General features: G+C 49.6%; 1 protein-coding gene across 7 annotated transcripts in view; it reads right to left on the bottom strand.

Moving 5' to 3' along the window:
• Window positions 1-24,360, bottom strand: part of LOC137299633 (3',5'-cyclic-AMP phosphodiesterase 4C-like) — a 221,160-nt gene that overhangs the window by 30,478 nt on the left and 166,322 nt on the right. For all 7 annotated transcript variants that reach the window (XM_067968541.1, XM_067968539.1, XM_067968540.1 and 4 more), the window contains 3 exons: window positions 16,468-16,541; window positions 14,213-14,259; window positions 1,806-1,918 (listed from right to left, as the gene is read on the bottom strand). In XM_067968541.1, the coding sequence (XP_067824642.1) occupies window positions 1,806-1,918; window positions 14,213-14,259; window positions 16,468-16,541 (234 nt within the window). The remainder of the gene's footprint in view (window positions 1-1,805; window positions 1,919-14,212; window positions 14,260-16,467; window positions 16,542-24,360) is intronic.

A 24,360-nucleotide genomic window follows, 5' to 3' on the forward strand; every position in this document is an offset into this window, starting at 1 on the left:
GTGAGACGAGGAGGAAAACAGCCCGAAAATGTCCCCACACAGAACCCTTGTATCCTCGACCGCAGCGTCAAAGGGCATCGGAAATAATTTTTGCATAAAAGAACCCCAACATACAGGCACAGACACAGCTCCAGGGTTGGCTGCTTGTGGCTGGAATGGTTCTCTCGCTCTGAGCAGAAGGCGCAGTGGGATTGACAGAGTGGGGAAATTGGATGGCAGGGAAGCAGACGGTCTGTGATGTGGATCTTTACTGAGAGTGCTGGCTGCTTCGGAGAGAGAGAGAGAGAGAGAGAGAGAGAGAGAGAGCGAGAGAGCGAGCAATGCTTATTCATGTGTGAATGATCGCACAGCAAGTTGCTTCCCCGAAACTACGGAGCAGAAAGAGGCAAGGCTCACTGCTGCCAGCTCCCATTGGCCAGCGGAGAGAGAGGCAGCAGCACAATCTCTGGGAGCCGGCTCATTCTATCAGCAATAACACGCAACTGGCTTTGCTCAGGGAAAGGCACTGCCGGTGCAGTACTAAGTGGTACAGTCCCAGAAGGTCCCAGGTTCAAGTCCAAGGTCTGTGTTGAGTTAGCACAGTTGGGCCGTTTCGATTGGCCTTGGTGTCCCCTGCCTAGTGGGCAAGGTCTCTTCCTGTTGGGGGGGTGGAGGGAAGATGGAAATCTGCCCCAGCGTTACTCAATAGGCTGTCACCCTTCACAGAAAAGGATGGGCCCGCTGATTGGATCTTGGCTGAAGGCAGCGAGTGTGGCTGTGATGCCGACCACGGTCAAATAGTCTGCAACAGTCACTATCGAGGTACGCAAGAAGAATAGGCACTTGGAGGAGGGACTGGTGAGCGGTTAGTGTCCCAGTGAGAGCTAGCGGGAGTGAAATTCATCCTGGCCAATATGTATCCCTCTCATCACTAATAAAGAGATCATCTGGTCATTTATCTCATTGCTGTTTGTGGGATCTTGCTGTGCGCAAATTGGCTGACACGTTTCCCTACATTACAACAGTGACTACACTTTAAAAGTAATTCATTGTCTGTAACGCGATTTGGGATGTCCTGAGGTTGTGAAAGGCGCTATATAAATGCATGTCTTTCTTTCTTTGGGTGGCAGCGAATCGGCCCCACGATAGAAGTCGACGGGAAAGCTAATTGGACGGACTGTTAAACAGGCGGCCCATTCGGTGCCGCCCGAGATGGATTTCACCCCCGGCATCTTCAAGGCAAAAGTATCCCATGAGTTGCAATGAGGACTTGCGAGCAATGACGGTCTTAGCCATCTGTAAGTCTACGATGTAGTGAGGAGGCACGGGCAGAGTGGAAAGGGCCAGTTAGTCCGCAGGAAGGAGGGACAATCCAAACAGGCAGCCTGATTATCAACAAAAACCTGCATTTATATAGCGCCTTTAACGTAGTAAAACGTCCCAAGGCGCTTCACGGGACGGGGGGAAGGTGGGGTGATATCAACCACACACCATTTTAACCTCGCCAGCAATTAATGCGATGACATTTTCACCGTGCAATGACACTTTTCCCACTTAAGCTTTGTCTGAGGCCATTGTGTTCCGGGGGAGGAGCTGAGCTCTCCGTAAGGAGCAGACCTACTGAAAGGTTTGTTGCCTCGGCCCTCATTCCTTGAACGCCCAACTCCGTTACTTGCCACGGATGATACTCTGGCTTTGCCGCGCGATCTATTTCAAGCCGCGGCTGGACGGTGACATCAGAAGGTGAAGATTACACCGCCATGGGCTGGAGAAAGCCCATTGCCTCCAGCGCCCTGTACAGAGCAGGCCCACCCTAATCAGCTTACCTTGTTGGAAGCCATCTCACTGACGGAATGCCTCGTGTGCAGCGTTTCCAGTTGATCCAAACACCAGTCAAGTTCCTCTAGTGTCTCGATGGCCAGCTTGTGGGAGTTCTCCTCTGCGGACAGACAGACAGACAGACATTCAGGTAGGCAGCATATCGCTGCCCTGTCGCCAACAGCGTCAGTGTCCATGGTGTGAGGCAGGGTAAACTCAGAGTCCACTCTACCCAGGCATACCCCTTCATCGCTCAGCTCCCGGGCAGAAGGAGAGGCCACTCCACATTTCTCAGCGCCAACACGAAAGGAGGAAGCCCCTTTCTCCGCCGAGGATGGACTTTCACAGCCGATTAACAGAACATCTATTTCCTCAATCAGGAGGTTCGAAGCTGCTTTTGAACATCTAAATTCCAAAATGCACACTGCAGCTCCTCTCTGTACGTCGGTCTTAAATTTCCTGAAAGGTTGGCTTCAACGATTTATATCCTGACGACACAAGAACGCCGTTTTTTTTGGACACATTTTGACCCCCCCCACCCCGCTCCCTAATTTTTTGTTTTTGATTAATTCAGTCACTTTTCAGTCCTGACGCTAGCTGTGGCTCCTTGCTCTTTATATTTTTCTTTCCGCCTTGAAGCAAATCAAAAGTTAACGCTATCCGACAGGTCAATTACGGAACAGACATCCCAGAGCGTCCAGTGACTGAATGGGAAGCTGAATCGGACCCCACACAGTCCAAGGGGAGATCCCCGAGTCTTCCAGCTGGCTTCCCAGAGCCTGCAGCAGGCGAAGGATTCTTGTGAATGAGCAGTTTACTGGAAAATCTGACATGGAACGGTGGCCGTGGACTGGTGGAGCTGAATTGCAGTATAAAGCTATTGAGCCAGTGGGCTGACAAGCTCTTGACCAAAGGGTCAGATGGTTATGGCTGTGAGCAGTTGAGTTATATCGGGTACGGTAGCATAGTGGTTATGTTACTGGACGAGTAATCTAGAGTCATGAGTTCAAATCCCGCCATGGCAGCTGGGGAATTTAAATTCAATTAATTAAAAATTCAATTAATTAAATTTTAAAAATCTGGAATTAAAATACTAGTATCAGTAATGGTGGCCATGAAACTACCAGATTGTTGTTAAAAACCCCTTTATGGAAGGAAACCTGCCGTCCTTACTCGGTCTGGCCTATATGTGACTCCAGACCCACAGCAATGTGGTTGATTCTTAATTGCCCTCTGAAATGGCCTAGCAAGCCACTCAGTTGTAAAATTCTCGCTAAAAAAAGTCACAATAAGAATAAAACCGGATGGACCGCTAGGCACTGGACATGACAAAGGCAAACCAAGCCCAGTTGACCCTGCAAAGTCCTCCTCACTAACATCTGGGGACTTGTGCCAAAATTGGGAGAGCTGTCCCACAGACTAGTCAAGCAACAGCCTGACATAGCCACACTCACAGAATCATACCTTTCAGCCAACGTCCCAGACTCTTCCATCACCATCCCTAGGTATCTCCTGTCCCACCAGAGGTGGCAGTACAGTGATATACAGTCAGGAGGGAGTGGCCCTGGGAGTCCTCAACATTGACTCTGGACCCCATGAAATCTCATGGCATCAGGTCAAACATGGGCAAGGCAACCTCCTGCTGATTAGCACCTACCGCCCTCCCTCAGCTGATGAATCAGTCCTCCTCCATGTTGAACACCACTTGGAGGAAGCACTGAGGGTAGTAAGGGCACAGAATGTACTCTGGGTGGGGGACTTTAATGTCCATCACCAAGAGTGGCTCGGTAGCACCACAGCTGACCGAGTCCAGAAGGACACAGCTGCCAGACTGGGCCTGCGGCAGGTGGTGAGTGAACCAACTACGAGGGATAAACCTACTTGACCTTCGTCCTCGCCAATCTACCTGTCGCAGATGCATCTGTCCATGACAGTATTGGTAGGAATGACCACCGCACAGTCCTCGTGGAGACGAAGTCCCGACTTCGCACCGAGGATACCATCCAACGTGTCTGTGTGGCACTACCATCGTGCTAAATGGGATAGATTCAGAACAGATCGAGCAGCTCAAAACTGGGCATCCATAAGGCGCTGTGGGCCATCAGCAGCAGCAGAATTGTATTCCAACACAATCTGTAACCTCATGGCCCGGCATATTACATAGGAACAGGAGTAGGCCATTCAGCCCCTTGTGCCTGCTCCGCCATTTGATAAGATCATGGCTGATATGTGATCTAAATCCATATACCTGCCTTTGGCCTGTATCCCTTAATACCTTTGGTTGCCAAAAAAGCTTTGGTTGCCAATATTCCTCACTCTACCATTACCAACAAGCCAGGGGATCAACCCTGGTTCAATGAGGAGTGTAGAAGAGCAGCACCAGGCGTACCTAAAAATGAGGTGCCAACTTGGTGAAGCTACAACTCAGGACCACATGCATGCTAAACAGTGGAAGCAACATGCTATAGACAGAGCTAAGCGATTCCACAACCAACGGATCAGATCAAAGCTCTGCAGTCCTGCCACATCCAGTCGTGAATGGTGGTGGACAATTAAACAACTAACGGGAGGAGGAGGCTCTGTAAACATCCCCATCCTCAATGATGGCGGAGTCCAGCATGTGAGTGCAAAAGACAAGGCTGAAGCGTTTGCAACCATCTTCAGCCAGAAGTGCCGAGTGGATGATCCATCTCAGCCTCCTCCCGATATCCCCACCATCACAGAAGCCAGTCTTCGGCCAATTCGATTCACTCCACGTGATATCAAGAAACGGCTGAGTGCACTGGATACAGCAAAAACTATGGGCCCCGACAACATCCCAGCTGTAGTGCTGAAGACTTGTGCTCCAGAACTAGCTGCGCCTCTAGCCAAGCTGTTCCAGTACAGCTACAACACCGGCATCTACCCGACAATGTGGAAAATTGCCCAGGTATGTCCTGTCCACAAAAAGCAAGACAAATCCAATCCAGCCAATTACCACCCCATCAGTCTACTCTCAATCATCAGCAAAGTGATGGAAGGTGTCGTCGACAGTGCTATCAAGTGGCACTTACTCACCAATAACCTGCTCACTTATGCTCAGTTTGGGTTCCGCCAGGACCACTCGGCTCCAGACCTCATTACAGCCTTGGTCCAAACATGGACAAAAGAGCTGAATTCCAGAGGTGAGGTGAGAGTGACTGCCCTTGACATCAAGGCAGCATTTGACCGAATGTGGCACCAAGGAGCCCTAGTAAAATTGAAGTCAATGGGAATCAGGGGGAAAACTCTCCAGTGGCTGGAGTCATACTTAGCACAAAGGAAGATGGTAGTGGTTGTTGGAGGCCAATCATCTCAGCCCCAGGGCATTGCTGCAAGAGTTCCTCAGGGCAGTGTCCTAGGCCCAACCATCTTCAGCTGCTTCATCAATGACCTTCCCTCCATCATAAGGTCAGAAATGGGGATGTTCGCTGATGATTGCACAGTGTTCAGTTCCATTCGCAACCCCTCAGATAATGAAGCAGTCCGAGCCCGCATGCAGCAAGACCTGGACAACATCCAGGCTTGGGCTCATAAATGGCAAGTAACATTCGCGCCAGACAAATGCCAGGCAATAACCATCTCCAACAAGAGAAGGTCTAACCACCTCCCCATGACATTGAACGGCATTACCATCGTCGAATCCCCCACCATCAACATCCTGGGGGTCACCATTGACCAGAAACTTAACTGGACCAGCCATATAAATACTGTGGCTACAAGAACAGGTCAGAGGCTGGGTATTCTGCGGCGAGTGACTCACCTCCTGACTCACCAAAGCCTTTCCACCATCTACAAGGCACAAGTCAGGAGTGTGATGGAATACTCTCCACTTGCCTGGATGAGTGCAGCTCCAACAACACTCAAGAAGCTCGACACCATCCAGGACAAAGCAGCCCGCTTGATTGGCACCCCATCCACCACCCTAAACATTCACTCCCTTCACCACCGGCGCACTGTGGCTGCAGTGTGTACCATCCACAGGATGCACTGCAGCAACTCGCCAAGGCTTCTTCGACAGCACCTCCCAAACCCGCGACCTCTACTACCTAGAAGGACAAGAGCAGCAGGCACATGGGAACAACACCACCTGCACGTTCCCCTTCAAGTCACACACCATCCCAACTTGGAAATATATCGCCGTTCCTTCATCGTCGCTGGGTCAAAATCCTGGAACTCCCTTCCTAACAGCACTGTGGGAGAACCTTCACCACACAGACTGCAGCAGTTCAAGAAGGCGGCTCACCACCACCTTCTCAAGGGCAATTAGGGATGGGCAATAAATGCTGGCCTCGCCAGCGACGCCCACATCCCATGAACGAATAAAAAAAAAGTCACGTAGAACTGGGGTTCATTTCTAGAGGGATAGAATTGAAAAGCAGGGAAGTTATGTTAAACTTGTATAGAACCTTGGTTAGACCACACTTGGAGAACTGTGCGCAGTTCTGGTCTCCATATTATAAAAAAGATATAGAGGCACTGGAGAAGGTGCAAAAAAGATTTACAAGGATGATACCAGAACTGAGAGGTTATAACTATCAGGAAAGATTGAACAGGCTGAGGCTCTTTTCTCTACAAAAGAGAAGACTGAGGGGTGACCTGATAGAGGTATTTAAGATTATGAAAGGGTTCGATAGGGTAGACATAGAGAAGATGTTTCCACTTGCGGGGGTGGCCAGAACTAGGGGCCATAAATATAAGATAGTCACTAATAAATCCAATCGGGAATTCAAGGGAAACTTCTTTACCCGGAGAGTGGTGAGAATGTGGAACTCGCTCCCACAAGGAGTAGCAGAGGTGAATAATATAGATACATTTAAGGGGAAGCTGGATAAACACATGAGGGAGAAAGGAATAGAAGGATATGGTGATGGGGTGAGATGAAGAAGGGTGGGAGGAAGCTTATGTGAAGCATAAACACCGGCATGGACCTGTTGGGCCGAATGGCCTGTGTCTGTGCTGTATGTTCCATGTAATTCTATTTATATCCTGAAAGCCCCTGGTTCGATTCCCAGTCCGTACTGAGTATCGCTCATCTCTGCCAAGGTGGTGGTTGAGGGAGGAGGTGGACGGGCTACAGTTGGACTCTGGGCCCCTGGGCTGTGAATATCAGGCAGGGCTCTTGCACCCTGGATGCTACCCAGTGACCCTTGGAAAGTGTGAGGAGTCGGCGGGCGAGGAGAGAATGGGGATCCTCTGAGATGCCCCGGCCCCCTCAGCGATCGGAATATCAACGCAGGCTCACACGCCAAGGGTGGCTGCTTGGGCAGGGGAGGTCTGCGGGTACAGGTGGCACAGTGTCCCAGCGAGAGGCAGGGCCTGTAGCAGGAGACGGGGGAAAATTCCCTGGGGAGAAACAAAATGATTTTACCAGAAAACCACAAAACACTGAGAGGGAGAACAAAACCGGCAAAAAGAGGCACAAAATAAAAAGCGAATCTAATTTTTCGACTAATTTATCAACAACATCAATAGCAACTCCCATTTATACAGCGCCTGTAACGTAGTAAAACGTCCCAAGGCGCTTCACAGGAGCGATGATCAAACAAAATTTGACACCGAGCCACATAAGGAGATATTAGCACAGGTGACCTACGGTCATTATTTGACGGACATTTAATGTTTGGAGGTGGGGAGGAGTTAATAGAAAAACATACATGACTTCTGCTGTGACAGTGTCACCCATAGGTCACTCTGTGAAGGAATCTTGCGTGATTTACATTGTTCACAGTGTTTAAAAACATACAGAAAATGTTTGTTTCCTCAGCATTAAATGTAAGAGAACCCATCACCTCCCTATCAAAATTTCTCCCCCCACAGCCCACTGTCAAAATAAGGGGCAATTCTCGCTGATCCCACAGCAGCCCGTTATTCCTTGCTGTCTCACTCTCAGTCACCAAATGACAATCGATCATTTCTTCAGGTTCCATATTAGTCACTCCCAGGGCAGGTACAGCACGGGTTAGATACAGAGTAAAGCTCCCTCTACACTGTCCCATCAAACACTCCCAGGGCAGGTACAGCACGGGTTAGATACAGAGTAAAGCTCCCTCTACACTGTCCCATCTAACACTCCCAGGGCAGGTACAGCACGGGTTAGATACAGAGTAAAGCTCCCTCTGCACTGCCCCATCAAACACTCCCAGGGCAGGTACAGCACGGGTTAGATACAGAGTAAAGCTCCCTCTACACTGTCCCATCAAACACTCCCAGGGCAGGTACAGCACGGGTTAGATACAGAGTAAAACTCCCTCTACACTGTCCCATCAAACACTCCCAGGGCAGGTACAGCACGGGTTAGATACAGAGTAAAGCTCCCTCGACACTGGCCCATCAAACACTCCCAGGGCAGGTACAGCACGGGTTAGATACAGAGTAAAGCTCCCTCTACACTGTCCCATCAAACACTCCCAGGGCAGGTACAGCACGGGTTAGATACAGAGTAATGCTCCCTCTACACTGTCCCATCAAACACTCCCAGGGCAGGTACAGCACGGGTTAGATAGAGAATTTTTAAAAGCAATGACTGCGTCCTATTCATCCTCAAGCTGAACTTCCGACCCCCTATCCTCTCCGTCACTAAAAATCTCCTGCTTCCACCTTTGTGACATCGCCCGTCTCCCCCCGCCTCAGCCCATGTTCTGCTGAAACCCTCATCCATGCCTTTATTACCTCCAGACTTGACTATTCCAATGTTATCCTGCTGACCTCCCATCTTCCACCCTCTGTAAACTTAAGCTCTGCTGCCCATATCTTACCCATCACAAAATCCCGCTCACCCATTTACCCCTGTGCTCGCTGACCGACATTGGCTTCTGGTCCGGCAATGCCTCAAATTTAAATTTCTCATCCTTGTGTTAAACTCCGTTCATGCTCCTCCCTATCCCTGTCGCCACCTCCAGCCCTGCAACCACACCCCCTGAACTCTCTGGTCCTCCTCCCTTCACCCCATCATTGGTAACCATACCTTCAGCCGCCTAGGCCCCACACTCTGTAATTCCTTCCCTGAACCCCTCCGCATCTGAACGTTTCCCTCTCCTTTAAGACCCTCCGTAAAACCCACCTCTGACCAAACTTGTAGTCACCCCTCCTAATATCTCCTCCTTTGGCACAGTGAATATTTTTATCTGATCACGCTTCTGTGAAGCGCCTTGGGATATTTTTCTGCATTAAGGGGGTTTATAAATGTTGTTGATTAAATAGATAAAGGTGAGGTAATAGATGTGGTGTATATGGATTTTCAGATGGTGTTCAGTAAAGTGTCTCACTAAAGGCTTGTTAGAGAAATTCAGGCAGACGGTGCACGAGGAAATGCAGCAGCATGGTTGGAAAGTTGGTTGATGGACAGGATGCAAAGAGTTAGGATAAATGGGTGTTGCTGGGATTGGAGAATGGTTGGAATTGGTGATCTCCAGGAGTCAGTCCTCGGTCCACTTTTTTTTTTTATTCGTTCACGGGATGTGGGCGTCGCTGGCAAGGCCGGCATTTATTGCCCATCCCTAATTGCCCTCGAGAAGGTGGTGGTGAGCCGCCTTCTTGAACCGCTGCAGTCCGTGTGGTGACGGTTCTCCCATAGTGCTGTTAGGAAGGGAGTTCCAGGATTTTGACCCAGCGACAATGAAGGAACGGCGATATATTTCCAAGTCGGGATGGTGTGTGACTTGGAGGGGAACGTGCAGGTGGTGTTGTTCCCATGTGCCTGCTGCTCTTGTCCTTCTAGGTTGTAGAGGTCGTGGGTTTGGGAGGTGCTGTCGAAGAAGCCTTGGCGAGTTGCTGCAGTGCATCTTGATATCAAAAAATCACTTGGATTTGGGTTTAAGGAACACAATCTCAAAGTTTTCTGATGATAAGAAGGAGTCAAACAGTTTAGAGAGCTGACATGAGCCCCTTTGAGGCCTTTTGAAAACCCCAAACTTTACCCGAATGGGGATCGGTTATATTCTGCCCTCAGGGTCCTTTTGGAGCCAAAGACCCATAGGGCCTGGCAGATCCTCGAGCAGAGCCGCCAGATAGTCTTCCACTGCCCCAGTGGAATTTCACACCCAGAGAGTGTACAGTGTTGATTCAACAGGAGTCTACACAGCAAGATCCCACAAACAGCAATGAGATAATAAACAGATAATCTGTTTCAGGTGTTGTTTGAGGGATAAATATTGGTCCAGGACACCGGGGAGAATTCCCCTGCTCTTCTTCAAAATAGTGGCCAGGGGGTCTTTTACATCCACCTGTGAGGGCAGACGGTGGGGGGGCCTCAGTTTAATGTCTCATCCAAAAGACAGCACCATCTGACAGTGTAACACTCCCTCAATACTGGTACCAGGGAGCACCAAGCCTGGATTATGGGCACAAGTCTCATGGAGTGAGGGCTTGAACCCACAACCTTCTGACTCAGAGGCAAGAGTGCTACCCACTGAGCCACGGCTGACACCACTAGGAGGGGGGGCTTGGCGATGCTGAGTGTCGCTCCTGTGCTCTGTGGATTTATTTGGAACACTCAAGGCTGTTCACTGCTGTGCTCAATTAAAGTTGCAGCTTGATTGATCGGAGAGGAGTGCTGGGTCTGTGGGTATATTTAGTAACCTGCCTGACCCTCTAACAGGTCCCCTGGGAGCCATTAGTTGCACTATTGCTGACGGGCAAACTTTACAGGGAGGAGCACGGAGTTTAATAATTAAACTTTACTGAAATCAACAGCCGAGCTCCTGCCACTTTTCCCGGGAGGGCATCCCGAGGATAACCTGAGAATCTTTCAGAGAGTGGGGGAGGTTTTGTGGCTTGTCTGAGGCCAAACTCTGGGCAGCCGTGCATTTGGTCTGGACTTTACATTGGGCTGCGTGCGAGGGAACCGGAGAGATTCGGGACTTTCCAGTGCAGTACCAGCCCGTGCTGCCCAGGAAAGACTCCAGCTTCGACCTCCGCTCCGTGCTGAGTTAAGTGACCTCAGCAAGACAGCTGGTGGGGGCGGGGGTGGGGGGGTGTCTGCAGTTGGACTTTTTTGGGGGTTAGGGAAAGGGAAACAATGGGGCAGGATTCCTGGTTACCGCGTTACGCAGTCCTGATCATCAGGGGAGGACAGGATCAGGCTTGGATGTAAGACTAGAGCGTGCAGGCTATTCAACTTTGGAGGGCATTACAGCTGATATCCTGATCCCATCCTCACTTTATGCACACACACACGCACACACACACACGCGGGGACACACACACACGGACACGGACACCTACGCACAGACTAACGACACGCACGCACTTTCCAGCAAGGGCCATCCAACAAATATCAGGGGCAGGAACTCTGTTCCCCTCCCCAAGCCAGGAGTGCTGAGACCAATTGCAGACCCTCTATCGTTGCTTTTGCAGAGATCTGCTAATTCAGCACAGAGTGGGATTGGGACTGGTCAGCCTCCTGGTCTGGTGTTGCTCAGTCCCACACCAGGCAGTGCAATCACCCGTTGAGCCACACACCAACCTCCAGAAACGTTTAGCGCCGCGGTTGCCAGGGCTACAGTGACCAGGCCGTGTCTCTCTCGTGGTTACACATCCTGTTCATTTTTCAAAAAAAAAATGTAGAACAGGGTCGCGCAAAGGGACCGTGAGGGCACAATGTGGAGGATGTACCCCAACATTTTCGGAGAAGGCATCGCAGGGACTGAGCTGGAGGTGAGGTAATTCCTCCCCTCCCCACCCCCCCCATACTCCCTTTAAATGAGGCGGGGGCGAGGGGGGCAGGTCTGCAGTGACTTTTCAGGTGGGCAAAGGGTACAGAGGAGACATGTGGTTCATCACACTGCCAGCAATCCAGTGATGGTTCGAGACTGCAAACCAGCAGCATATAGCTAGAGGCCAGTGGCTTTTTTTTTGTGTGCAGGGTAGTGATGTCCCTTTAAATGTGCAAATGAGGAGGGGGTGGGTTGGGGTATTCAATGATTCTACGTGGATCTGTAAACCTTCAGCCACCAGGTGCAGGCGCAGGGGTTAAAGTGGCAATGCACACCTCCGGTACGGGAAAGGGTTAAACGGGCTCGAAGGTCAGTGAAAGATGACGGAGTGAGTGTCTGCCGGACCACAGGGGGAGGGGGAGGGGGGGGGGTTTTGCTGGCAGCTTGAGCAAACTGCCGGGGAGCAAAGAGCCTGCTCCTGGTGTTCTCATTAATGGTCCTCTGCTGACGTCAATGGGATGGTTAGCATACTCACTGCGGCATGAGAGGCAGCCCTCTGTGGGCTCCCCAGGTACGTTGCCAGACAGCACAAGGAAAAACCAGATCTGGAGTGTCTACTGCTTAGGGCTCGGAGCGCAGTCCACGGGCGCGAAAAGAAACACAAGCCGATTCATATGTTTGCACCAATCTGCTCGGCGCACTGATGTGATTTCAGAGGCTGGAAGCTCATGTATCATCCGTGTCAGCTGTGGCTCAGTGGGTAACTCTCTCAGGTCTGAGGTAGAAGTTCTGTAAGTTCGGAGCCCCACTCCACGAGACTTGAGTCAATAATCCAGGCTGAGGGAGTGTTGGAGTATGCTGTCGTTTGGATGAGAGGTTAAACCAAGGCCCTGTGCACCTCTCAGGAGGATGTAAATGATCCCATGGCACTATTTTGAAGAAGAGCAGGGGAGATCTCCCTGGTGCCCAGGGCCAGTATTTATCCCTCAACCGACATCACTAAAAACAGATTATCCGGTCATTACCACATTGCTGTTTGTGGGATCTTGCTGTGCGCAAATTGGCTGCTGCGTTTCCTACATTACAACAGTGACTACGCTTCAAAAAGTACATCATTGGCTGTAAAACGCTTTGGGACATCCCGAGGTCATGAACAGGCGCTATATAAATGCAAGTTCTTTCTTTCTTTCATCCTGTCTCTAAGCCAAGAAGAAGATCGCCCTTGAGCAGTTTGGGGTCAAAAAACCCGCCAACCTGTTCTGTCGCCATAACAACAGCGGAGTGCCCCTTCTCCGCTAAACGTCAGAATTTGCAGGGATCAGGCTAACTCAAAATAAGGTGGGTGGGTGCCCGCTAGATGTGAGTGGGCGAGGAGTGTGGAAATAGTGGGATTGCACCTCCACTCGGGCCCAATACTTTGCCACTGGCTGCCGTAGGGAAAGCGGCCTCTGGCGGGTCCCATTTCAGCCACCTTAAAGTACCGTTAGCGCTTGCTCCGGGCCACCCTACAGTGTGTCAACCCCACCGGTCCCGCCTCTTTTACGATGTCATTTGGAAAGGGGAACATGTGCAAATCTCCAGTGCGGGACAAACAAGGCGGATATTCTTTACAAACAACTGGTTGGGCCCCAGCTGGAGCGTTGCGTCCAATTCAGGGCACCGCACTTTAGGAAGGATGTCAAGGCCTTGGAGAGGGTGCAGAGGAGATTTACTGGAATGGTTCCAGGGATGAGGGACTTCAGTTAAGTGGAGAGATCTGGGATTGTTCCCCTTAGAAGGTGAAGGGGAGATTTAATAGAGGTGTTCAAAATTATGAGGGGTTTTGATAGAGTAATTTTTTTTTTACATTACATAGAATGTAAAGCACAGAAACAGGCCATTCGGCCCAACAGATCCATGCCGGTGTTTATGGTCCACACAAGCCTCCTCCCTCCCTGCTTCATCTCACCCTATCAGCAGATACTTCTCGGAGTAAATAAGGAAAAACTGTTTCCAGTGGCAGAAGGGTCGGTAACCAGAGGGCACAAACTTAAGGTAATTGGCAGAAGAACCAGAGGGGGAGATGAGGAGAATTTTTTTTAACGCAGCGAGTTGTTATGATCTGGAATGCGCTGCCTGAAAGGGCGGAGGAAGCAGATTCAATAATAACTTTCAAAAGGGAATTGGATAAATACTAGAAGGGAAAAAATTTGCAGGCTTATAGGGAAAGAGCAGTGGGGAGTGGGACTAAGTGGATTGCTCTTTCAAAGAGTTGACATGGAATCGATGGGCCGAATTGCCTCCTTCGGTGCTGTAAGATTCTATGAGATTTGGCGTAAATGGCACTCACTGCAATTCCCACTCCTACCATGACAAGGCCTAGTGTAGGCCTGGAACCCTGAGGAAAATTGGAGCTTTAGGGGATACATCCACAAACCATCAGTTCCACCTCCCCCTTCTGCTTTTTGCCGCCAATTCACTCCCCTCCCTTCCTGAGGGCGTTGACTCTCGCTGGGTTTACGGGTTCCAACAAGGCTGGGTATCCCCCCTCCCCCAGTCCCTATGACCAGGCGGCCATTCTTCACCTGTGAATCGCGACAAGTGAGTGTCGCAGACTATTCGCTATGGGGGGGCATCACAGTCGAGCCTGATCCCGCCTCACTCCCAGGTCCACCCACCCGCTTTCCAACAGTTGTCGCGGGACTGACATGGGGAGCGGGAAGCCCCGGTGGAGGAAGGCCACTGAGAACCCCTTCACTCACCTGACAGCGTAGCACGACACGACCCCGAACTGCATCCTGCCGATCGTCTGTTGACAAGAGAAGCACAAGGACAGGGTCAGGAAACAGAACATCGCCACGCCTCATCACTGTGGCTTCAGGTCAACCGAGACCACGAGCACAGGTCAACTGTATAAGGAAATGATCAATTCAGCCTCTCACTCAGGCTGGTGTTTGCCAAAATATGAAATGTCAGTGAGTGTGTCAAGGGCAGGTCCAACAGAGGTGAGATAGAGAGTAAAGCTCCCTCTACACTGTCCCATCAAACACTCACAGGGCAGGTACAGCACGGGTTAGATACAGAGTAAAGCTCCCTCTACACTGTCCCATCAAACACTCACAGGGCAGGTACAGCACGGGTTAGATACAGAGTAAAGCTCCCTCTACACTATCCCATCAAACACTCCCAGGGCAGGTACAGGGTTAGATACAGAGTAAAGCTCCCTCCACACTATCCCATCAAACACTCCCAGGGCAGGTACAGCACGGGTTAGATACAGAGTAAAGCTCCCTCTACACTGTCCCATCAAACACTCCCAGGGCAGGTACAGCACGGGTTAGATACAGAGTAAAGCTCCCTCCACACTATCCCATCAAACACTCCCAGGGCAGGTACAGCACGGGTTAGATACAGAGTAAAGCTCCCTCTACACTGTCCCATCAAACACTCCCAGGGCAGGAAGCACAGTACCTCGACTTCCCTTTGAGGGGGCAAGTATGAGGTATTTCTACTCACAAATGGGGGCGACTCAGTCACCCATAAAACTTCTGCACTGAACTACACACAAACCAATTTATAAGTTGCCATCTTTGATGGAAATGGTACTAAATTCCTGGGCCAGTTGAAACTATTTGTCCCACAGGGTAACCATTCCTCACACCTTTTAAAAAAGGGAAAAATTTTGTGGCTTTGTTCCTTATCCCAATCTTGTCCTCAGCTGACATCCACGCACACACACGAGCTCTTCCCAGCAGTGGTCAGTCACTGCACAACGATCGAAGAGCAGGGACCCTGGCTGATTTTCCACCCCCACCCCCCCCGACCCCCAATCGGAGGCTACTGAGAGCAGCTGTCGCCATAACTACCAGCCTTGGCGGAGGACAGCCAGATCAACATTGACCAGGAAATGCACCTGGAACCTCCCAGCTCTGATGGGCTCAGCTCCTGGGAGTCCATTTACCAACTCTGCTGGATGCGTCCCTCCGACACACCAGTCAACTTGGGGGCAGTCACAGATTACATTGAGTTACATCGAAACTACAGCACAGAAACAGGCCATTCGGCCCAACGGGTCTATGCTGGTGTTTATGCTCCACACGAGCCTCCTCCCTCCCGACTTCATCTCACCCTGTGGAGATGCCGGTGATGGACTGGGGTTGACAATTGTAAACAATTTTACAACACCAAGTTATAGTCCAACGATTTTTATTTGAAATCTACAAGCTTTCGGAGGCTTCCTCCTTCCTCAGGTAAATGTACCTGAGGAAGGAGGAAGCCTCCGAAAGCTTGTAGATTTCAAATAAAAATCGTTGGACTATAACTTGGTGTTGTAAAATTGTTTACAATCATCTCACCCTATCAGCATATCCTTCTATTCCTTTCTCCCTCATGTGTTTATCCAGCTTCCCCTTAAATGCATCTACACTATTCGCCTCAACTACTCCTTGTGGTAACGAGTTCCACATTCTCATCACTCTCTGGGTAAAGAAGTTTCTCCTGAATTCCCTATTGGATTTATTAGTGACTATCTTATATTTGTGGCCCCTAGTTTTGGAATCCCCCACAAGTGGAAACATTTTCTCTACGTTTACTCTATCAAGCCCCTTCCATAATGTTAAAGACCTCAATCAGGTCACCCCTCAGCCTTCTCTTTTCTAGAGATAAGAGCCCCAGCCTGTTCAGCCTTTCCTGATAAGGATATCCTCTCATTTCTGGTATCATCCTTGTGAATCGTTTTATCACCTTCTCCAATGCCTCTGTATCCTTTTTAATAATATGGAGACCAGAACTGTTCACAATACTCCAAGTGTGGTCTAACCAAGATTGGGCCGTAGCTCCTTGCGTGAGTGCTGCCCGCCCCTCGCTGTTCCTCACAGATCTAGGAAGATCCGGGGCCCATCGCCAGGAACACAGGGGAAGGGAGGAGGGTCGCGGGGATCTCACAGAACACTACGCTGCGGAGCCCGTTTCGTTAAGGAGGGAGCTGAAGCTTCCTACGCCCTGATCGAACCCTTACTTGCACTTTGTTTGATCCTGTAGATTCGTCAAGACGCCAAAGTTATTCCTCACAGTCCGTAAACTTGCCAGCACCTGAGGAAAGAGGGCAAAGGAAAGATTTACAAAACTTTGAATCAAAGTACTGGGGGGGGGGGAACTATGCAAGGAAATTTACCCATGGGCCAGGGAGGGGGAAAATCAGCCAGGATTCCAGCTCCTGGGCTCAAACATGAAGAACACCCATTTGGGTGAGGTGTCGGAGGGCGACCAACAGTTGGTGCCAGTGGAACCTCTGCCCAGCACGAGAAAAGGGGAGAAGATAGAATACCAATTATAGTCCTTTCATCTCTTGACCGCACGTAACCATCTGCCCCTCCCTGAATCCATATTAGGGATGGGCAATAAATGCCGGCCTCGCCAGCGACGCCCACATCCCATGAACGAATATATTTTTTAAAAAATTCCTATACTGCCTGGATTCTCTCCCCACCACCCCTGATCTCCCCTTCCCCCTTCATGCATCTGCCTGGTCCTGTGAATTTCTTGCTATATTTTCAAAGGAAAGATTGGGGTCATCTGTGGCTCAGTGGATAGCACTCTCTCACCTCTGAGTTGTGAAGGTTGTGGGTTCATAGTCCCACTCCAGAAACTTGAGCACATAATCCAGGCTGAAACTTCTAGTACCAGTACTGAGGGAGAGTTTGAGGTGCTGTCTTTCAGATGAGATGTTAAACTGAGGCCCTGTTTGCCCTCTCAGGTGGATATAAAAGATCCCATGGCACTATTTCAACAGGAGAGTTCTCCCTGGTGAGCTGGCAGATGTTTATCCAACATCACTAAAACAGATTATCTGGTCATTTATTTCATTGTTGTTTGTGGGATCTTGCTGTGTGCTAATTGGCTGCTGCGTTTCCTACATTACAACAGTGACAGTATTTCATTGGTTGTAAAGCGTTTTGGGACGTTCTGAGGTTGTGAAAGGTGCTATATAAATGCAGGTCTTTCTTTCTTTTGTTGAATAGCATGTCAAAGAATGTAGTGGCTTTTTTGCTTGTAATTGATCAGACTATCCATATTTTTGAGGTCTTGCAATTAGTGATTGAGGCAGAAACTATGTCAACATTAAAGATTCAATTAGATAGGTGGACAAAGGAAAAGGGGCTGAAGGGATATGGGAACAGGGAGGATAAATGTGATTGGAACTATTTGCTCGTATAGAGGGTAAACACCGACAGGGAGTGATTGGGGCGAATGTTTCCGTGTTGTAACTTCTATGTATGTATTTCTGTGTATCGCATAGCACGTGTTTCCTGGGACACTTTCCCCATCAATGTTTGTTGATAAGAAACCCAATTTTAATAAAATAACATATTCTGCAACTCTTTGTGAGCAATGCCACGAGAGCACTGCTAGTACATTCATTGCGAGCAACGCCATGGGAACTCTGCTAGTACATTCATTGCGAGCAATGCCAGGGGAACTGTGCTAGTACATTCATTATGAGCAAGGCAGGGGAACACTGCTAGTACATTCACTGGGAGCAATGCGACGGGAACTCTGCTGGTACATTCATTGTGAGCAATGCCATGGGAACTCTGCTAGTGCATTCACTGGAAGCAATGCCACAGGAACTCTGCTGATATATTCACTGGGAGCAATGCCACGGGAACTCTGCCGGTACATTCATTGGGAGCAATGCCAGGGGAACTCTGCTAGTACATTCATTGGGAACAATGTCAGGGGAGCTCTGCTGGTACATTTACTGGCAGCAATGCCATGGGAACTCTGCTAGTACATTCATTGGGAGCAATGCCAGGGGAACTGTGCTAGTACATTCATTATGAGCAAGGCAGGGGAACACTGCTAGTACATTCACTGGGAGCAATGCGACGGGAACTCTGCTGGTACATTCATTGTGAGCAATGCCATGGGAACTCTGCTAGTGCATTCACTGGAAGCAATGCCACAGGAACTCTGCTGATATATTCACTGGGAGCAATGCCACGGGAACTCTGCCGGTACATTCATTGGGAACAATGTCAGGGGAGCTCTGCTGGTACATTTACTGGCAGCAATGCCATGGGAACTCTGCTAGTACATTCATTGGGAGCAATGCCAGGGGAACTCTGCCAGTACATGAATTGTGAGCAATGGCAGGGGAACTCTGCTGGTACATTCATTGGGAGCAACGCCAGGGGAACTCTGCTAGTACATTCATTGGGAGCAATGGCAGAGGAACTCTGCTGGTACATTCATTGGGAGCAATGCCAGGGGAACTCTGCTGGTACATTCATTGGGAGCAATGGCAGGGGAACTCTGCTAGTACATTCATTGGGAGCAATGCCAGGGGAACTCTGCTAGTACATTCATTGGGAGCAATGCCAGGGGAACTCTGCTGGCACATTCATTGGGAGCAATGGCAGGGGAACTCTGCTAGTACATTCATTGGGAGCAATGCCAGGGGAACTCTGCTGGTACATTCATTGGGAGCAATGGCAGGGGAACTCTGCTAGTACATTCATTGGGAGCAACGCCAGGGGAACTCTGCTAGTACATTCATTGGGAGCAATGCCAGGGGAACTCTGCTGGTACATTCATTGGGAGCAATGGCAGGGGTACTCTGCTAGTACATTCATTGGGAGCAATGCCAGGGGACCTCTGCTGGTACATTCATTGGGAGCAATGGCAGGGGAACTCTGCTAGTACATTCATTGGGAGCAATGGCAGGGGAACTCTGCTAATAGGTTCAATGTGAGCAATGCTAGGGGTACAGTAATGTAGTGGTTATGTTACTGGACCAGTGATCCAGAGGCTGAACCACTAATTCTGACCACGGAAATTCAAATCCCACCAGGGCAGTTTAAGAATTTGAATCCAGTTTAAAAATAAATCTGGAAATAAATATCAGTAAAAGTGACCACGAAGCTGTCGGATTGTCATAAAAACCCAACAGGTTCACTAATGTCCCTTTAGGGCAGCAAACCTGCCGTTCTTACCCGGTCTGGGCCTGTAATGTGACTCCAGTCCCACACAAATGTAGTTGCCTCTTAATGCCCTCTGTAGTGGCCCAGCAAGTTGTACCAAACCACTCTCAGGGCTCATACCCACACCCCAAGAATAAATAGAAAAAGGGGAACTCTTTATTGCACTCTATAATATCATTGAAATTAAAACAAGCCATTAAATATAAAGCCTATCTGTGAGGCCCAAACTGTTTGGGATCAGATTTGTTGATGCAACTATTCTGATTGGTCAGCTGTCAGGGGCTTCGAGCACAGGGTCAACCAACCCTCAGCTCCGGCCTTGGGTCCCCACGGCCTCGCTCCCTCCTCGGGCCACGGTTTCCCTCTCTGTTGCCTCCTCCAACTGCACCAAACTAGAAAGGCCTTCCTTGCGATTCCCACTTGTTGTTCCGCAGGGACTTCAGGTGAGCAGGCAGACATACAGAGATAACCTTTTGTGTGGGAGGCAGGCGGGGATGTGCGACCTGCACTGGCCAAGGGCCCCTCAGGGTGGCTGAGGGCTTTTCCAACCCTGGGGCAAGTCCAGAATGAGCAAAAGCATGAGGTCAGGGCTCTGACACTCAGCGCCAGTGCTGGGAGGTAGCTTTTCTTGAATACAAGCCCTACTCCAGAGACTTGAGCACAAAAATCTAGGCTGACACTCCCAGTGCAGTACTGAGGGAGTGCTGCACTGTCGGAGGTGCCGCCTTTTGGATGAGACGTTAAACCGAGGTCCCATCAGCCCTCTCAGATGGACGCGAAAGATCCCGCGGCCATTATTTCGAAGAGCAGGGGAGTTCTCCCCGGTGTCCTGGCCAACCTCATCAACCTTATTCCTCAACCATCATCACCAAGAACAACAGATTATCTGGTCATTATCACATTGCTGTTTGTGGGATCTTGCTGTGCACAAATTGGCTGCCGCGTTTCCTACATTTAAACACTTCAAAAAGTACTTCATTGGCTGTGAAGAGCTTTGGGACATCCTGAGGTCATGAAAGGCCCCGTTCTTTCTTTGATGGTGCATGGGGAGGTACCAGGTACCCGCAACATAACTCAACGCCAGAACTACCCTCAGTCCCAGCTCCGTGCCAACAGAGTTCAGTGTAACAGCCCAGGAATAGTGTGCTCCGAGGTGGGGGTTGGAGAAGGGATGGGATGATGGGAGTAACAAAGCAGGAGGTTCTGCAGCCCTGAGTGCCAAACCCTTCACTCTTTATCATCGCTAATATTATTAAAATGATAACTGTGTACAAAACATTCGAATAGATTTGCAGGCAATGACCTCAACTCTGACAGTTTTCTTGCTCAAGTCCATTGTCTGCTAATTTACTCTTCATGAGAGTCTCAAACACCATTCTTTCTTTTCTTGCTGGAAGGGAATTGATTTTTCTGATCGTTCAAGCCAAGGTGTCAGTGCTGGGGCATAGAACACTTACTGAACTTTGGGCAAACAGTGCTCGTAACAAACACTCCCAGGGCAGGTACAGCACGGGTTAGATACAGAGTAAAGCTCCCTCTACACTGTCCCATCAAACACTCCCAGGGCAGGTACAGCATGGGTTAGATACAGGATAAAGCTCCCTCTACTCTGTCCCATCAAACATTCCCAGGGCAGGTACAGCACGGGTCAGACACAGAGTAAAGCTCCCTCTACACTGTCCCATCAAACACTCCCAGGGCAGGTACAACACAGGTTAGATACAGAGTAAAGCTCCTGATATGTTTGCTGAGTAAAATGGCTTATCCCACACTCTCCATCCTTAAAGCCATTTCTGAGTAAAATTTCCAACCTAATGCTGAATTATGGGCCCATGAGATCTGGAGTGAAGCTGCCCCAAGCTCATCTCATGTAGAACATGTACAGCAAACAGCCAGACAGGACCTTCATCCCAACAACCAGATACCTGTACAGACACGTACTCAGGCACTGATACAGTCTCAGGCTCAGGAACCTGTACAGACTCAAACCCAGGGGCCTGTACAGACTCAAATCCAGGTACCTGTACGGACTCAAATCCAGGTACCTGTACGGACTCGGGCTCAGGTACCTGTACAGACTCAGGCTCAGGTATTCATACAGATTCAGTTACCTGCGGAAAGTCAAGTTCAGCAGGAGACCCAGGAACATGTAAATGTACTCGTACGGGCTCAGCCTTAGGTTCAGGTTTCGTTTCAGGCTCAGATACTGATACTGATATGGGTGGATATGTAAGCCTTTTGTAGCAGCAGCAACATCTCAACATGTTCAACTGTGCTAAAAAGGAACTGCGTTACCTAGCAACTTTCAAAATGAAGGCGTGTACCAATTTCGGTGCCTATGATTGGCTTTTGTACCTTGTGGGCGGGATTGTTGATTGTTCTGCAGTGAGAAGGAACACTGTCAATCAAAAGAACCTTTGACCAATCATAAGGCTGATTCTATGCGGGGAACAATGCTGTGACGAGCATTTGGAATGGTGAGTCACTGCTTATTCCTGAAGTGGTTGTGACGGGCTGAAGTTTAGGGGTATCGAAAGAGCATCAAGTCCTTGAAGGTGGCAGGACAAGTTGAGGAGGCTGTTAAAAAAGCAAATGGGATCCTGGGCTTTTAATAGAGGCACAGAGTACAAAAGCAAGGAAGTTATGCTAAACCTTTATAAAACACTGGTTAGGCCCCAGCTGGAGTATTGTGTCCAATTCTGGGCACCGCACTTTGGGAAGGATGTCAAGGCCTTCGAGAAGAGATTTACCAGAACGGTACCAGGGATGAGGGACTTCAGTTATGTGGAGAGACTGGAGAAGCTGGGATTGTTCTCCTTAGAACAGAGAATGTTAAGGGGAGATTTGATAGAGGGGTTCAAAATCATGAACGGTTTTGACAGAGTAAATAAGGAGAAACTGTTTCCAGTGACAGAAGGGTCGGTAACCAGAGGACACAGATTTAAGGTGATCGGCAAAAGAGCGAGAGGCGACATGAGGAAACACTTTTTTACGCAGCGAGTTGTGATGATCTGGAATGCGCTGCCTGAAAGGGCGGTGGAAGCAGATTCAATAATAACTTTCAAAAGGGAATAGGATAAATACTTGCAGGTAAAAAATGTTAATGAGTTTACTACAGTCAGTTAGGGGAGTTCCCTGGGTTCGAGTGTGACCTCCGAATCCTATAAACAGAAGCGTAATATTAAAATCCTTCTGGGTAGGACACGAACCTTTCATCTCTACGACCAGCATATAGCCAAGACTGATGGAATTAAATTTCCTCCAGGCGACTGGCTCTCAAGATTCTACATGTCAAAAATTTGGGAGAATCTTAAATCTCTTCCTGGGCTTGGGATGCAATCAATAAACCACCTTAAATTACACTAGATCGCCAACTCATTTACAAGGCCACAGGTCGGTTGGTGTGGAAAACAGGAAAAATATCACAATGATGCAGAACGGGCTTCTCCTGAGGCTGGGACTGAGGCATGTTGTTCGGGGCAGTGTAGAGGTAGCTCTAATCTGTATCTAACCCGTACTGTACCTGCCCTGGGAGTGTTTGATGGGACAGTGTAGAGGGAGCTTTACTCTGCATCTAACCTGTGCTGTACCTGCCCTGGGAGTGTTTGATGGGACAGTGTAGAGGGAGCTTTACTCTGTATCTAACCCGTGCTGTACCTGCCCTGGGAGTGTTTGATGGGACCTTGTAGAGGGAGCTTTACTCTGTATCTAACCCATGCTGTACCTGCCCTGGGAGTGTTTGATGGGACAGTGTAGAGGGAGCTTTACTCTGTATCTAACCCGTGCTGTACCTGCCCTGGGAGTGTTTGATGGGACAGTGTAGAGGGAGCTTTACTCTGTATCTAACCCGTGCTGTACCTGCCCTGGGAGTGTTTGATGGGACCTTGTAGAGGGAGCTTTACTCTGTATCTAACCCATGCTGTACCTGCCCTGGGAGTGTTTGATGGGACAGTGTAGAGGGAGCTTTACTCTGTATCTAACCCGTGCTGTACCTGCCCTGGGAGTGTTTGATGGGACAGTGTAGAGGGAGCTTTACTCTGTATCTAATGTGTGCTGTACCTGTCCTGGGAGTGTTTGATGGGACAGTGTAGAGGGAGCTTTACTCTGTATCTAATCCATGCTGTAGCTGCCCTGGGAGTGTTTGATGGAACAGTTTAGAGGAAGCTTTAGTCTGAAATTTGTCTGTATTTTATTTCTTGTGTTTGTTGTTACCTTATAGACAATGGCACACTCGCTCCAAAGACTCTTCATAGACAAGGACCCTCTTATTTTGTCCCATTAAGAACCCAATAGTAATTCTCAGTGCCTTCGATCTACTCTCATGTTTTTTTTTTATTCGTTCACGGGATGTGGGCGTCGCTGGCAAGGCCGGCATTTATTGCCCATCCCTAATTGCCCTCGAGAAGGTGGTGGTGAGCCGCCTTCTTGAACCGCTGCAGTCCGTGTGGTGACGGTTCTCCCACAGTGCTGTTAGGAAGGGAGTTCCAGGATTTTGACCCAGCGACAATGAAGGAACGGCGATATATTTCCAAGTCAGGATGGTGTGTGACTTGGAGGGGAACGTGCAGGTGGTGTTGTTCCCATGCGCCAGCTGCCCTTGTCCTTCTAGGTGGTAGACGTCGCGGGTTTGGGAGGTGCTGTCGAAGAAGCCTTGGCGAGTTGCTGCAGTGCATCCTGTGGATGGTGCACACTGCAGCCACAGTGCGCCGGTGGTGAAGGGAGTGAATGTTTAGGGTGGTGGATGGGGTGCCAATCAAGCGGGCTGCTTTATCTTGGATGGTGTCGAGCTTCTTGAGTGTTGTTGGAGCTGCACTCATCCAGGCAAGTGGAGAGTATTCCATCACACTCCTGACTTGTGCCTTGTAGATGGTGGAAAGGCTTTGGGGAGTCAGGAGGTGAGTCACTCGCCGCAGAATACCCAGCCTCTG

The sequence above is a fragment of the Heptranchias perlo genome, chromosome 29, assembly GCF_035084215.1.
Source record: "Heptranchias perlo isolate sHepPer1 chromosome 29, sHepPer1.hap1, whole genome shotgun sequence".
In the NCBI taxonomy this organism is placed as follows: domain Eukaryota; kingdom Metazoa; phylum Chordata; class Chondrichthyes; order Hexanchiformes; family Hexanchidae; genus Heptranchias; species Heptranchias perlo.